This window comes from Drosophila ficusphila, unplaced genomic scaffold (assembly GCF_018152265.1).
Source record: "Drosophila ficusphila isolate 14025-0441.05 unplaced genomic scaffold, ASM1815226v1 contig_198, whole genome shotgun sequence".
NCBI lineage: Eukaryota > Metazoa > Arthropoda > Insecta > Diptera > Drosophilidae > Drosophila > Drosophila ficusphila.
Window position 1 is genome coordinate 9291464 of NW_025064092.1, and position 16298 is coordinate 9307761.

Sequence of the window (16298 nt, forward strand, 5' to 3'; positions counted from 1 at the left end):
TATTGTATACATTCCAATCGAAATGTCCTCACATCACAGACCCACTGAGCCCTGAAATAATGGCAAAAGTGTTGCAACGCATTTGACTAAGCATTACAATTCATTCGATCGCGTTGTCGTCCCTCTGAAATTCAAATTCATTTAACTTTCGCATTTAAATGCCACCACACTCTCGTCAGTCAGCCTTTGTACGATATATAGAAATATGAGAGATGCAAGCGTCCCGAATTGAGTTTTAGCTTACTTTACACTATTTTTTTTTAATACAATTCTTAAGCATTTACTTAATTATAATTATCAACAAAAACACACTAAACGTACATTTTTGACACGAAATGAAAAGAAACATCTCAAAATTTATAATTTTATATTTTTGTGTGTGTGCATTCATCACAGTTTTCGATTGTAATAATTTTAATACGTATAACGAAACGAAAAACCATGTTAAATATAAATCTAGTTTGTAATGGAACAAAAAAATACTTTGAATATTTTCTGTTTGAAATTGGATTACTACCACACTAGAATTCATCATTATTATTTTTATCACACCAATTTTAATTTGAATTAATTTGATTTTGTGTGTATACTGCGACTAAATCTTTAGTTAAATTTTTGAATTATAAGCGATAAAAAGGAAAACGTTTCTCAAATAAAACATTTAAAGAAAACCAATGAAACAACCTGTAATTTACTGCAAATGCTGCCAACTATTTTATTATGAATTATGCCTGCGTTGTCTCTCTGTCTCTGTCTCTTTCTCTCTCGCTCACCCCCACTTACACTGTTGCCCTCTCTTTCGCTCTCGCTGTGTCTTTATTGTCCTTCGATTTGTTATCCTTTTGTTTTAATAATTTTAAGTAAATGTTGTGCGTAGTCCGTTTCTTTGTGTTTGTGTAAGTAAAGCCTTTGTGCTTGTGTGTGCTATCTCTCTTTCTCTAAATATCTCACCCCAATTGTGTGTACCGTTATTCCAAAAATTACCTATCCCTTCAGCTTTTGCCTAGAATTAACCCCAATTTAAAATATAACCCCAAACTTAACCTTAACCTTAACCTTGATCTTTTGACTTATCAGTGAACTTAGTGTGTGCATCTAATTAGGCATTTAGTCATAGCTATTATCCTAACCAACAACAACCACAGAACTCAACTAACAACACATTCGTGGCCCTTGTACAAGAGAAACAAACACTAGAAAGCAAACACAAACACACAAACTCGAAACCGAGTCAAACAAAACCAAAGAAAACAAACTAACAAACAACTTACTCACACTTTGCACATTGTGTTTGATTCAACGTCGTCGTCTTCCCAGTAACCAAAACCAAAAAATAAGAAACCTTAAAAGTCAAGACCAACCAACAACAACGAATTGTTCTTTTGTGTGTTCCTTTCTTCCTTTTTCTTCTATCACTTTTTCTTCCTTGTTTTTTTCTCTCTTTTATGGTGTGTGTGTGCTAAAAACCACAACAACAACAACTCCTACTTCTAAAATCAATTAAAATCGAACTGTGCAAATGCGAAAATGCATTAAAATAACCAAAAAAAAAAAAATCGACAAACAATCGAAAAAAAAAAAACCAAAAACCAACAGATAATCCCCATCCCTCGGGGCGTGGTGCTGCGTCCCAGGTCCAACTGCTTGCCCTTAGCGCTGCTCTGCCGACGTTACTGTTGATCCTGCTGCCGACGACGCGCACTGCCTAAGCGACCACAGCTGCTGATGCTTTTCCTGCTTCCACCCATCAACAAGCAGTGCTTGGAGGATCCTTCCGCTGGCCGTTTATCATGGGTTTTCCTTCTCTAGTTTCCGTTTGGCGTGTCAATGTGTAAATACTAAGAAAACGTGAAAAAAAACCAAAAAAAAAGTAATAGAATAAAACATACACTTAACTAGCATGATGAAGCGAACATAATAACTTTAAATGTGCTCAAGTAGAAACTATGATCATTAAATATCATCACTTAGGGCGGGTCACGATTCTATTAACTGTACAAACAAAAAAAAAACCAAAATCTACGATAAAGCCTAGTTAAAAGCAAGGAAGACGAAAACGGATTGCCAAACCGAAACACATGCTTACACAACTGATAAATTGTTCTTATATGTATCCTACACCCTATGTCTAACCGCTAGAGACCTTGTGTTACCACTAAGTCGATGTTAAGTTGTTATTTAGTTCTATGTGTATAGCGAGAGCATTTAGAGAACACATTCAGATTCCCGAAACCAGTTCCGCTTAGTTCAATGTGAATTTAACAACACTGCCAAGCGACAAAAAAAAAGTAAAACCAAAGTAATGAAATTTATATGAAAAATTTTAGCGAAATTCTATAAGAAGATTAAGATTAAAAGAAATATCAAGTGCATACGAGTACAATTTACCAAAACAATTACATTTACGCTCTATACCTTAACACCTAAAGATAGCCAAATAGCTTCTTCCAACACTGTTTCCAAGACAGTCGCAAGCAGTTTAGCCGCGTCTCTTTTCCGTTTTGAGTGTTTAAACGTTAAGAGGGGACAATAAGTAACTCTAACTATGTTAAAACGGTGCGATTACGAATTTTTCCACACAAAGGGCTCAAGAGTGTTTTTAACTTCCGTTGATAGTAATCGTTTAGCAAGCCAAAAAACATGAATGCAACTCGATCTAGACGTACCGACATTCCTGTATACACGTTTTTTTTAGCAAGCGAAGTCGATTTTTCTAGCCAAATATATAAAGTAACTCCAAAAAAGAAGAGAATACAATTTATACCTTTACAATATCTAGTTATACATACGTATACACATATAGTTAGTGAATAATTCAGCCCGCCTAACGTTGCTGAGATGGGGAAAGTGTTTTTTTTAACGCCCTTGGCAAGCAGTAGAAACTTTCACTGTTCTCACAAATCACACATAAATACAATGTCATGAATGTTGTAAGCAAATGAAATCGAAAAATGAAAACGAAAGCGAAAACTATAACAAATTGGTAATTGAAACGAAAAGAAGGCCTACCACTTAAGGAGTTCATTTTGGGTAATAAAGAGAAAACTTTAACATAAAGCAGAGCGTGCGTGTGTGACTTGGGACAGGGTTGCCACCAGCATTTTGGATGCCGCCAGGTAACAAAAAGGATGTGTTTAGCGCCTATATCTATGTATTTTAACAAATTTATTGCACTGCACACGGAATAATCAGAGACACTAACAGCCAATCAATATATAACCAACAAAGGAAATTGTATCCCAAAAGAAATTGAAAGAAATCTGTTAATAACAAACCCTTATCGTTGATTGTTAACTGTTATTATGTTATATAGTTCCAAAAACGAAGCAAAGCACTCTAGGCAAACGTTTCCCTCGACCTTCTAAAAAACCTTTTCCCGCACACAAAATGTACATACACATACACCTCTATATAACACAAGATAAACTCAATTATAACCCTAAGTTAAACTGCTTAAGACTGCTTGTATACTTTGCATATTGGCCTATTTTTGTAATTTGCAATTTGTAAAAACTAAGACACTTCTACCAGCCGCTTCTTTCTCTCACTCTCACCGCCCACTTTCTCTCTATCTCTCTGTGCTGAGCGAAGTCCCCATATACTCCCTTTTCCCCCGGTTGCATGCCCTTTTGTACACCCTTGTCTTTTGATATATGCAAAAAAAAAAAACCAAGAAAAAAAAGATGCAAAAAATACAACTTTGTACTGCTAAGTTTGTTGCTTTGTTTGAAAATGCTTTTCATGTTATGTCAATTGGTGCAATTTGAAATTGATTTCGTACTTCCCCCTCGTATTTTTCGTTTTTATGATTGATACTTACCGATACTGTTATGATTTTGTTATGTTTAACCTTAGTTCAAAACTAATTTCAACCACAAGACAATACACACACAAAAATGTAAAATACTTTAAAACGATTAACCAGCGATTAAGAAGCAGAGTTTAAGTGTGTAAGATTAGCTGTTAAATCGGATGAGTTTTCCTAGGCTAGTGAGCCAGGTGCTGGCCCCGTACCACCTAAAGATACGTATAGTTAACACCCCAACCCACAGATATCTTGACTTGAATGACAACTTACTAATCGAGTACACTTGTTTTACCCCCCTCCACACCCGCATCCTGCGTTCCGCTGCACCCTCTCCTAACCGCGAAAAAAAAACAACAAAAAAACGAAAAACCACACCAAACCACAACCACAACAGGAAACGACGTGATCCAGGTGGCCAAGCGACAGGTGTTCTCCTCGGCGGCCATCGTGGGAATCGCCCTGGGCGGCGTCCTCCTGCTCCTGTTCGTGGTGGACCTCCTCTGCTGCGTCACCGTCCACATGGGCGTCATGGCCACCATGTGCCGCAAGACCAAGCGATCGCCCTCCGAGATCGACGACGAGGCCAAGCTGGGCAGGTAAGTCGCATCCACTTGCCATTCCTACGCATATCTTGTGCAGACAGGGATAAACCAAGGTGTATTTGATCTTAACTCCCTTTTTCACCCAGTCAATGTGATTTGAATTTAATACTCTTTTTGCTAGCTCTAAAATTAAATTAAAATTTAATTGAAAAAATGTTAAAATGTAGTTTTGATAAACGAGTAATGAAAGCTTTTACTTCTCTCACTCCATATTTGTAGAGCATTTCAACATTGCTAATAGAATGTATTTTTATTCGAATTTTTGAACAGCTCTATATATATAATGTCCGTATCTTCTTCTTTCCTGAACACATATCACATAATATAATTTTGTAATAGCTAAGTCAATAAGAAAAGATCAAATCAACCTCGAACTTATCGCTCAAATGTTTACTCTTACTTTTTCTGTGTACCTAATTTGATTGGAATATGTTTTTTGCTCAAGACAACGAAATGAAACGAATATTGCACTAAAAATCAGAAACGAAACAAAATTTAACCTTTTTGCCTTTTGCGTTCTGCTTGTGTTTTTCCCCACACGCTCCTATAATGCGATAAAAAGCCGAACTCACAGGCGCCAGGACTTTGAGTACAATTGGGTTTATGCGCGGCCCAAGTCCTTGTTGTTCAATCGCAATTCCCTGATATCCGTCTGAGCGGTTCGCCAAGTCTCCAGAGAGACCCACCAAAACTCGAATTCCAAATTGTCAACCGCTTTACGTTTGCCTTTTCGTTTGCCACCAAATTTTTAGTGCAATATTGAATGTAATTCCAAGAACAAAACAGAACAACACAAACCCCGTCACTAATTTAGTTCAAGAACTTACACTCGTTGACACGAATACACCGAATTTTGCTTCTAAGCCATTTTCTTAGTTTGTTGGCTAATTGTACAATAAGAATGTTAAGAAAATATAAAAAGTGCCGAGGGTGCAATGAGTTAAAGATTTAGAGTTAAGAGTTATAATTGAGAAACTTTTTTTGAGTAATGTTAAATATATTTTTGAAAATTTATCTGTTTCTCAGTAAGAACTCTACTAGCCAGCTCTTGATTTTTATTCATTCACAAATCACACACACACACAAATTCACCATTGTTGTCACCTACATACCAAAAAAAATTAAAAAAAAAAAGAAACTCAAACTCCATTGCTATCTATGTGTTCTACTCTCTTATCGATACTAAATCAACCTCATCATGTATTATTCCAATCATCACACATCCAACAATCCAACCAAATCCAACCAAACCGAACCACAATATCAACCCAAAACCATCTAACCAAGCAGTCTTTACGGTTGGCGTTTTCCGCTACCTTATTGCAGTGGCCAGCTGGTAAAGGAGCCGCCACCATCGCCGTTGCCACTGCCGCCGCCCGTCAAGCTGGGCGGTTCGCCCATGACGTCGCCATTGTACGTACCTCACTCTTCCGTTCTCCGTTCTCCGATTTCCGTTTACTGCTTTCCGACTTCCGCCTTCCGTTTCCGCTTTCGTTTCGTTCTCGTTCTCGCTTCCGTTACTGTTTCTATTTAAATTTCCGCTACCGCTTTACTTTTTGATTTCCTTCGCCACTCTGAGTTTTCGTTGTCTGTTTAGTGTTTGCGTTCCTGATTCTGCCTTCATCTCGATAACTATTACCCTATCATCTATCCAAATATCCATAAGTCATCTGCATTAGCTAGCACTGCATGACAGTTAAGATTTGATATAGCATACTATATATTGGTATGACACTAAGATCTATATTTTTTGAAACAGATTAGAAGAGTAATTATTTTGAATTTATTTGGTTTGGCCTTGCCTTCTTTAAAGTTCATTATTTAAAAGTTAAATTATATAAATTTGTGTAGCTATCAAGCTTAACAAGTAAATTTAGTTGGTATATCATCAGTGTCATACCGAGGGTGAAATAAATCCTTTCAATAAATGTTGAAACTAGCAAAAGGTGAGGAACAACTTGCATGCGCGTAGAAGGCAGCTTTAGCATGACTGCAAGAAAGTTGAGATTTATTTTCAGTGATTCTATCGCCACGATTACTAACCAACCTCTTTTCCTCTTGACCTTCGCAGGGACGAAAAGGAGCCGCTGCGCACGCCCACCGGCAGCATTAAACAGAACTCGACCATTGAGTTCGACGGTCGATTCGTGCACTCCCGCAGTGGCGAGATCATCGGCAAGAATTCGGCGGTGTAAAGTGGGTTTCCGCAAGTCGGGGAACCCCAGCACCAACCGCAATGTGCACAAAGAGGAGGAGGAGGGAGATATATATATGATATGCGATGATCTAGCGAGAACAAGCCAAAGCCAAAGCTGGGGGAAGAACACTTGAGAAAATCGATCGATTGGCACACTAAGTTGGTTTTAATTTACTTTCGTACACAGCGTAAACCTTACTAAATGTCTTACTCTAATACATACGATATCTTTAAAGCATTTAAACACATTAAGCTCGAAAAACCAACCACAAAGATAGCAGAACAAGAACAATTCCATGTCGCTTCATTTTCTAGTTTGTACAAGTATATTATACTTTAAATCGCTGCATTTGCTTTGTTTTCCCCTAAGTCACAAGAAAGAAAGAAAGCATAAAATTACAAATACCGATGAACAAAGGAGGGGTGAGTTAATAAAACAAAGAGAGATGATCGAGGTGGACCTAGCCTAAGTTACATATAAAAGTATAAATATGTGTATGCAAGAAGGAAATCTTAAATTAATGCCTTACAAACAAAATTACATTTATTTAGCAGTTAAAGCGAAGAGAAGGGTTGAATGCATGTAGGCCGCAAGGAGTAAGAATGATTTCTTTAGTATAACTAACTTAAACATGCCATAAATAAGTTTTAACATTAAGTTTGACCCCTGATCATCATCCCCACCAATTCGTAGTACTTAAAACGCTGAACAAAAGACTTGCAAGCATTTCTTTCGACAAACACATGACATGAAAACAGATAGATCAACGGAGAGAAAACCAGGGAAGGGACTTGATTATTTAGTCTATATAGAGCTCCCATTTCCCATTTGCTAATTCACATACTTAACCACCAGAAAGTGTAGCCCACGGACGGCACCTAATGAAAAATGCTCAATGTACATTAATGTTGACGAAATTGAATATTCGAAATGTTTACGAACTGCTTAGCTGCTTGAAAAAGGAAGCGTTTCCGGTTCTCCCACTCAAGTTCAGACGTGCTGAGAAGACTCGAACTAAACCAAATTAATTGCTAAGTTGTAGCGAAACCGAAGAACTATGAGATTGCCAAACATAAAGATACACTTACTCTTCATCCCACTTCCATCAAACAACTGCAAATCGCTCAGTTTTGTGTTAAAAGTATTTTCTTATGTATGTAAAAATTAAACAAATTCTAGTTAAGAGATCTGGAACGCATTAACCTAACGGATATATAAATCTTAAAATATATATATGTATGTACATGTATTTAAAGTAACTCGTAAGTTTTTTTTTTCTACACAAAAACAAAATAAAAGGAACATCCAAAAGCGAACTACATATATGTATGTAAACATGCCGATTTTAATGCATGTATGTTATATCCGCCATTGAAAACGCATTTTATTTGACCCCGTACACAAATCCTCGATCCTTCGCAGAAATCCCTTTTTTTTCTGTTCGTTGCCAATGAGCTTTTGTAGCTTATGTTGCCAGTTAAGTCAAGCGCCTTGTCAGAGCTTTTTACCTATAAATATATACACACGATACTATACAAAACCCCTATCGAATAACCCACAAAGCGATCCGAAGTCGAGATGACAGGAGACACCACAATATGAATTTGAATTTGGACGCTATTGTTTACGGAACTGCTGGCCAATCGAGCATATGAAATATGTTTGCAAGAAACCGAACGGATCGAACCACTTGATCCCTCCGTTCGGCGGCAGAGTGTAGCTTTTTATATAAACTAAACAAAATTGATGAAAAATTATACACTAAAACTGAAACGGGGGAAAATAAATCGTATTTACTGTACCATAATTCAAAACGATGTCGTTTAATTTAGCACTATTATTGTGATCAATTTTATTGGCCCTTAACAGGAGGCACACAAGGAAAACAGGTTTTTACAATTGCTGTTGGGGTATAGTACAATAATGGGGGAATAATTAAAGAGTACTTATCATCAAAGTATTGTCAGGAGGCACAAAATGGAACTAACTTTTTCGAGGTAAGTTAATTAGGCAACGCGTCATAGGACCCCACGGAGACCATACTGCAGATAGACTAGGGACTATCCTAAACAGATATGTTACAACTTTGATTTGAGCATTGTACAACTAGTAGTAGTATTTCATAAATGAAACTTGCGCTAATACTCGGGGGTGTCACATGAATCTCATTTGGTTTGTAATACTCTTTTCGTATGCAATCTGTCTTTGATAAATTATACATAAATACATGGTTGAATTGCACTAAACACATCTCCAAGAAAAAACCTTTGTTTTGACTTTGTGCTTAACATAATCGAGTTGAACTAAAAATTATTTGCCAACACCAATTTTTAAAGTAAGATTAAATGATCATGAGGTATTATCGCTAAAGCAAATAAACTTGATGATACCACTAGGTAACGTAAGTGTAGAGCATTCGGTGACACCCCAGATTGTTGTTGAGACGAACACAGTAAATAAATTCACTAGGCGAAGGGTTGGCTAAGAGTTTTTACAGTCAAATCCAGGGGACTAGACCTCCATGCCGCCATCGGACCGCTGGCCCTTCTTTAGGAGCGCCTCCTCGGCGGTCAGTTTGGTCTTCTCGGTGCGCGTGTGCCAGACGAGGACGTCCCGACAACCGTTGGCCAACGGCTGCAGCTGGTCCCTGGTGGTCAGGTGCCGCAGGATCTCGCTTTCCTGGTAGCCCCGCTGCACCTCGTACGAGAACATGGCCTGCGGATTCCGGATGAACAGGTCCATACTGATGGCGAAGGCAGCCATGTCGATGGGGAAGGGTCTCTCCGGCCGCCAGGCGGCATTGAAGCCCGTCACCTGGGTGCCGTCCTCGTTGAGCAACGGTCGCTCAACCATCAGGCCGCCGACCAAGCCCACCGGCCAGACGCCCACGCGGCCCCTTTGGATCTTGCTCATCTCGGCGAAGAGCTCAGTGGAGTATGAGTTGTCGTCGTCCATGAAGAATACTATGGAGTGCCGGTCGACATCGACGTGTTCCCTGAGCCACGCCAGGGCCAGGTTCCTCTGCTCCACGCCGCGGGGCTTGATCCAGTTGGGGTCCTTGCCCTTCAGCTTGAACTCCGGCGGGGTTTTGATGTTTAGCTGCGTGGACCGCTTCTCCAGGCCGGACCGCTTGAGCAGATTCCTCACCAGCGAGGTGGTGGCGTTCGTGTCCTCCACGATGATCCAGTGCAGGTGAGGCATCAGCATAAATAGGTGTGACAATCTGCAATTCAGTTGGGTTAGAAGTGTTTTAGCAACTAGTGGGTACTCCACCTGGTCAGCTCCGCTTTCTGGGCGGGCCGTGGGTACGTCGGCGTTACGGCGTAGATCGTGGGTAACGTGTCCGCCTGGACAAACATGGCCTGGAGGTACTCTGGACCCTGGCAGGTGCGCTTCCCGTTCCGGTGCACCATCATCAGCACCACCAGGAAGACGATGAGCAGCACGAGAACTTGGCGCGGGCGAATGCGGACCTCCGACATCCTGAGGCAGTTAAAAACTGTAATTTGTTTAAACAAACAAATGGGGACCTCAACGGCAGCCACTGCCTAAATAACGGCAGCCAACGGTCACATTGCCCAACGCCGGCGAAAATATTTAAAAAGCAATTCGCCGCTGTTAGCTTTAAGTTACCGTTGTATACAACCATGCTTTGAAACTGGACTAATTATACTTACTTGACACGTTATGGTTAAAAGGAGTAAGTAGTTTCTACAAATTAGGTGGATTTTGTAGACGACAATAAAAAATTAAATAAAATGATTTTTGTTTGTTTTATTGGGGGTTATCATGGCAAATCTGGAAGATTTTGAAATTTTAGACACCAGGCGAACAGAACCGCCTAGCAGATTAACATTCATTTAAAAAAAAAATGGATAAGCATTGACCATTTGGAGAGCCAAATTGGCAATTTCTAAAAACGAAATACCAGGCGAACAGAAATGCCCAGCAAGTGACTACAAAATCCGAAATCCAAAAAAGCAGCCCCTTAAGATATGCAACAATATCAGCAGCCCCTTAAGATATGCAACAATTCCCATCGGTGGATGGCTTAAGATCATGGTTCGAAACTTGACTATGCATGATCTACGAAAAATACGGGGATTTTGTGATGGGCATCACTGGTAATGCTGGGTTTGAAACTCGAATAATAAAAATATAAATTAATTTGATAAGAAATGTTGCATATCTTAGGGGGCTTCCAAATTTGTAGAATACTTATGGGGGCTCGTAGACAAAACGTGGTGTTGCTCTTGATTATTTTTATAGCATACTTTTGCGGGCAATTTGAAAATATTAAAAAAAAGAGTAACCACCTACTATTGCATTCTGTTCGCCTGGTACTTCAAAATGAGGTTTGGTTGAATATGTTGGTATTGGCGGAACGAATTCGAAGGGACAAATTGTAGCATACTTATGGGGGCTCGTAGACAAAACGTGGTGTTGCTCTTGCTTATTTTTTATAGCATACTTTTGCGGGCAATTTGAAAATATTAAAAAAAAGGTTAACCACCTACTATTGCATTCTGTTCGCCTGGTACTTCAAAATGAGGTTTGGTTGAATATGTTGGTATTGGCGGAACGAATTCGAAGGGACAAATTGTAGCTTACTTATGGGGGCTAGTAGACAAAACGTGGTGTTGCTCTTGTTTATTTTTTATAGCATACTTTTGCGGGCAATTTGAAAATATTAAAAAAAAGAGTAACCACCTACTATTGCATTCTGTTCGCCTGGTACTTCAAAATGAGGTTTGGTTGAATATGTTGGTATTGGCGGAACGAATTCGAAGGGACAAATTGGAAAATCCACTTTTAGGTACCAGGCGAACATAATCCATTAGTAGGTGGAAATCGACAAAATTTTTGGAAAAGTTGCTCACTGACAGAAGCTCTATGCTACTAATTGCTTACTGACAGAAGATTTCTGCTACTGATAAAATATCGCTGCTATACAATTGTTTACTGACAGAAGATCTCTGCTACTGATCGCTATTATAAAAAAAAAAATCGATATCCACCTGCTAGGCGTTTCTGTTCGCCTGGTATCTGGTTTTCAGAATCGACCAATTTGGTTGTCCGAAACATCTCCCACAACCCAAAAATCAAGAACTTCATCTGTTAGTTTTTATAATCTTTAATAATGCGACTTCTAAATAAATAATAATTCTGTTTCTTATGTTAATAATCTTATTATAGTTTATTGTATCTTATTATAGTATATTGAATCGCCGACCTCCTCCTCGAATAATCTGGCCCGAAACTTTGCCATGTCCTTCCGTGTTTCAGCTGCCCTCGTTGATCGATGAATCCTGAAAGAAAGAAAATATTTAATATATTAAAAAAGGTCAAATTCTATTATTCTTATATTATAATTTGTATTATTATAAATAAATTACTTATGTAAGTATATATCTTATTACTATTTTATGTTATTATTACACATTATACTCCAATCATATACTTCAACAGAAAATCTAAAAACCTGTTTCCCTTGTGTGCCTCCTGCTAAGGGCTAATAAAATTGTTAACAATAATAGTGATAAATTTATTTATCCAACAAAACCGAAATTGAAACGAAATCGTTTGGAATTACTGTACTGTACATACGATTTATTTTCCCCTGAGATAGAGACAATTTTTATTTTAAATAACAAAGTTATTTCTAATGATATTATGCCATTTTTTTCATATTCTAAAATGATTTTTGTGTCTTGTTTGGGAAAGAAACGACTTACAGCTGAACAAAGTATAGTGTTAGAAACCAGAGAAGCCTTACAATCTTTTTGATTGAAAGCCATTTTTATGCCATCCTTTAGTTAGTTGATAAAAACCTATTTGGAAATGATTAGTTGACAATTTTGGTAGAAAATCCTATCTTTTTAGTGGTTTTTTGGTTGTAATAGGGCCAAAAAGTGACTTACAGCGGAACCAAACACTGTTTTGAGCACCTTATGACCCCAGTTAACGAGCCCAATCACTTTTTGGACGATTCAAAAAAAATGATTTTTAGCCAATTTTCGCAATTTTCATAAGGGGTAACACTTATGACTTTTTGCGAAAAATGGCAAAATTTCAACTTTTTTGGGTGTTTATACCATCGGATAGGAAATTTTATTGCGAATTCAACGATGTATGCCATTCCACATTTGGAAGAGTACTTCCTTAGATAATGCAAAAAAAATGGGTTTTTTAAAGCAATTTTTTGTAGTTTTGGGCAAAAAAAAAACTTTTTCCATTGGTAATTTGTCTGTTATTTGGGCAAGAAAAAACGTACAGCCAAACAAAGTATAGTTTTGGAAACTAGAAAAGCCCAACTATTCATGCCACCGAATGCAATTTAATTGTTATGGTTAATTGATCCTTTAGTTTGTTCATTAAAACTGATTTGGGAAAGATCAGTTGACAATTTTGGTAGAAAATCCTATCTTTTTAGTGGTTTTTTGGTTGTAATAGGGCCAAAAAGTGACTTACAGCGGAACCAAACACTGTTTTGAGCACCTTATGACCCCAGTTAACGAGCCCAATCACTTTTTGGACGATTCAAAAAAAATGATTTTTGGCCAATTTTCGCAATTTTCATAAGGGGTAACACTTATGACTTTTTGCGAAAAATGGCAAAATTTCAACTTTTTTGGGTGTTTATACCATCGGATAGGAAATTTTATTGCGAATTCAACGATGTATGCCATTCCACATTTGGAAGAGCACTTCCTTAGATAATGCAAAAAAACTGGGTTTTTTTAAGCCATTTTTTGTAGTTTTGGGCAAAAAAAACTTTTTCCATTGGTAATTTGTCTGTTATTTGGGCAAGAAAAAACGTACAGCCAAACAAAGTATAGTTTTGGAAACTAGAAAAGCCCAACTATTCATGCCACCGAATGCAATTTAATTGTTATGGTTAATTGATCCTTTAGTTTGTTCATTAAAACTGATTTGGGAAAGATCAGTTGACAATTTTGGTAGAAAATCCTATCTTTTTAGTGGTTTTTTGGTTGTAATAGGGCCAAAAAGTGACTTACAGCGGAACCAAACACTGTTTTGAGCACCTTATGACCCCAGTTAACGAGCCCAATCACTTTTTGGACGATTCAAAAAAAATGATTTTTGGCCAATTTTCGCAATTTTCATAAGGGGTAACACTTATGACTTTTTGCGAAAAATGGCAAAATTTCAACTTTTTTGGGTGTTTATACCATCGGATAGGAAATTTTATTGCGAATTCAACGATGTATGCCATTCCACATTTGGAAGAGCACTTCCTTAGATAATGCAAAAAAACTGGGTTTTTTTAAGCCATTTTTTGTAGTTTTGGGCAAAAAAAACTTTTTCCATTGGTAATTTGTCTGTTATTTGGGCAAGAAACAACTTACAGCCAAACAAAGTATAGTTTTGGAAACTAGAAAAGCCCAACTATTCATGCCACCGAATGCAATTTAATTGTTATGGTTAATTGATCCTTTAGTTTGTTCATTAAAACTGATTTGGGAAAGATCAGTTGACAATTCCGGTAGAAAACACTATATTTTGAGTGGTTTTTTGGTTGTAATTCCTTTTTTTTTTTTTTTTGCTTTTTTGAGAACGTCTTCGCTGTGGCGGCGACAGTAATAAAGATGCGTTTATATGAATAAAAAAATAATCGTAAAGAAATCTATATTAAAATAAAACTCACAGCTCCAAAACGGGTAGTCTCGGTGTTAAATATCCAATGAGCCTTTCCAAATTCGAGCATATACATTTCGAGCTCATTTTTGAAGCTTGCCAGAAATTCCTAGACCGAAAATCGATAGCCCTAGACAGTACCTCCAAAATGTCCAAGCCAGGTGAAAATGCCAACACCGATCCGGATTGCAAGTCAGATGACAGCAAGCTTCGCAAGCTAAAGTTCGCCGGCTGTTGCCACCTAAAGGACGAGGCCCTGGCGCGTCTCTATAAGATCGATCGCCTCACCGACGAGGAGCTGGCCTCCGTGGGTCTGCAGCGGAGCTGCCTGATCGATGACTACCGTCATCTGCACGAGGTTTCGTTGATGTGGGAGCAGGAGCGGTATCCGGATCGCCCAGCCAAGCCTCAAAGTCCACGGAAACTGCGATCCAGGTTGCCCAGGTTGTGCATCATGGAGGTAAAGCCGGCCAAATTGTACAAGTTTCAGCTGCTCAATCAGTTGGTCAAGGTAATTAGTTTTGAGAAGGAGCCACAGGCAATTTTTCAAGAGCAGCAGTTCGAGTTCGATGCGGATTACCAGGAGGATGAGGACGTTCTTCAGCTGCCGCAGGAGGAGCGCCAGAAGCGCCGCTTCGAGTCCTTTTGCGATCATCTGGACAACATGTTCATCAGCGGTGACCGCAACATGGCCATCGACTTGGTCGTCGATGCACTTATCCGTTTAAATAGACGCCGCAAGCACGTCATTCCGCTGGGACCCATCGTTCCAAGTCGCCCCAAAACGCTTCCCAGCCAGGATTAGTGTTAACAATGGATCTGGACCACCTGGTATCATAACCCATAGCCCACCTCGCACACAACCTCAAAATCATTGCAAGACATATCGTACAGGCAAAATTGGAAAATCTTTTTTGTTATTGTTTATTTCGATTCTCCACAGAAATACACTTCTCTCCAATATATTATATTTTAAACACATTTAAAATTAAATTTCAATTTCCCATTCAAATACGTTTTTCAGTTGCTGCTTTACTTCGATAATCGGTTTCACACCTATTTCGCTTAAGTTCTGAAGCCCTTCGCTTTTTTTCGCATGTACAAATATTGGTATGGTATAAGTTATGTATAGGGGATGGGTTGAGGCCGGGGAGATGGGAACTGGAAATCGGGCGTTACTAATAGGCTTCTCCAGTAGTAGTAGTCGAGTACATATATGTGTATATAGAAGTATGTATACATTTATATAAATTTTGAGCAGTCGTCTAGTACGGGGCACTAGTACCAAAAGTATGATTAGGCTAATAAATGAGAAGCAACAAACTTTCACATAATTTTGGTCTTATTTTTGGTAATTCAGTTTTGAAAGCTGTAGTACTGGTTTCAGTTTGAGACAAACAATTTAAATTGCAATTTAAAAATAAGCCAAGAAAATTCAGGATCTAAATTGGGTTTTGCTTACGTCATTATTGGCCTTAGCCCCCACACTAGACTGCTGTCGGATTTAGAGTTAGCTCCATTCACACGCCTATAAACATCTGGATCTGTTACTATACCCATTCACACTGGCCTAACGTATCAAATAGGTGTTCATAGAGTTCTCCTTAAGCTATCCAATAGACTTAGTCGTATATTTTGTAAATGTATGTATATCTATGATTATAGTTCCCACTGCGCTCTTTGCTGCTCCACCACTGCTTTCACTTTCACTTTTATTGTTATTTTGTATTCCAAACTCAACAAGTGCACTCGAGACGGAAATAATGCAGATTGAAATGTATGCAAATCGAGCGGTTACTCATGTACTATATATCGTAACCGTTGTTAAATTGAACAATACGCTAGCTACGCAAACTCAAAGGCGGAACTAAAACAATTCTAGTTTTGGTCGGTCTGGCCGACGACCAGCTTCCAAACTTCAAGCTCGAAACTCTCTATAAATATTAACGAAAAAGGAGCTTAACTATTTACCGGGGAAACAAAATGTCCGATAACGCCTGTTACTGAATCTTTATGTGTCTTATTTTGTTT

General features: G+C 38.4%; 3 protein-coding genes across 7 annotated transcripts in view; 2 read left to right on the forward strand and 1 right to left on the reverse strand.

The window, feature by feature from the left end:
* The window catches only part of LOC108091283 (fasciclin-2), a 62683-nt gene extending 54261 nt beyond the window's left edge, over positions 1 to 8422 (forward strand). Inside the window, exons 7-9 of one of the 5 annotated variants that reach the window (XM_017190400.2) lie at positions 4203 to 4404; positions 5701 to 5823; positions 6482 to 8422. In XM_017190400.2, the coding sequence (XP_017045889.1) occupies positions 4203 to 4404; positions 5701 to 5823; positions 6482 to 6605 (449 nt within the window). In that variant the 3' untranslated portion in view covers positions 6606 to 8422. Of the gene's footprint in view, positions 1 to 1596; positions 3058 to 4202; positions 4405 to 4972; positions 5671 to 5700; positions 5824 to 6481 lie in introns of those variants that run through there. The other 4 variants (XM_017190401.2, XM_017190402.2, XM_017190403.2 and 1 more) reach the window with 4 other exon arrangements.
* An 8-nt stretch (positions 8423 to 8430) lies between these two features.
* On the reverse strand, positions 8431 to 10169 carry LOC108091286 (galactosylgalactosylxylosylprotein 3-beta-glucuronosyltransferase I). The gene is made up of 2 exons (XM_017190407.1): positions 9882 to 10169; positions 8431 to 9831 (listed from the first exon to the last, which is right to left on the reverse strand). Exons 1-2 carry the CDS (start codon positions 10088 to 10090, stop codon positions 9120 to 9122), a joined length of 921 nt encoding a protein of 306 aa, XP_017045896.1. The 5' UTR covers positions 10091 to 10169; the 3' UTR covers positions 8431 to 9119.
* Positions 10170 to 14299: 4130 nt separating this feature from the next.
* On the forward strand, positions 14300 to 15279 carry LOC108091306. The gene has a single exon (XM_017190427.2). It carries the CDS (start codon positions 14314 to 14316, stop codon positions 15070 to 15072), a length of 759 nt encoding a protein of 252 aa, XP_017045916.1. The 5' UTR covers positions 14300 to 14313; the 3' UTR covers positions 15073 to 15279.
* Positions 15280 to 16298: the final 1019 nt, after the last annotated feature.

Bases quoted from the DNA above. Each gene is read 5' to 3' on its own strand.
- LOC108091286 (XM_017190407.1), bottom strand. From the start codon at position 10,090: ATGTCGGAGGTCCGCATTCGCCCGCGCCAAGTTCTCGTGCTGCTCATC. The intron at 9,832-9,881 runs GTGGAGTACCCA...ACTGAATTGCAG, and splicing joins CAGAAAGCGGAGCTGACCAG to ATTGTCACACCTATTTATGC.
- LOC108091306 (XM_017190427.2), top strand. From the start codon at position 14,314: ATGAGCCTTTCCAAATTCGAGCATATACATTTCGAGCTCATTTTTGAA.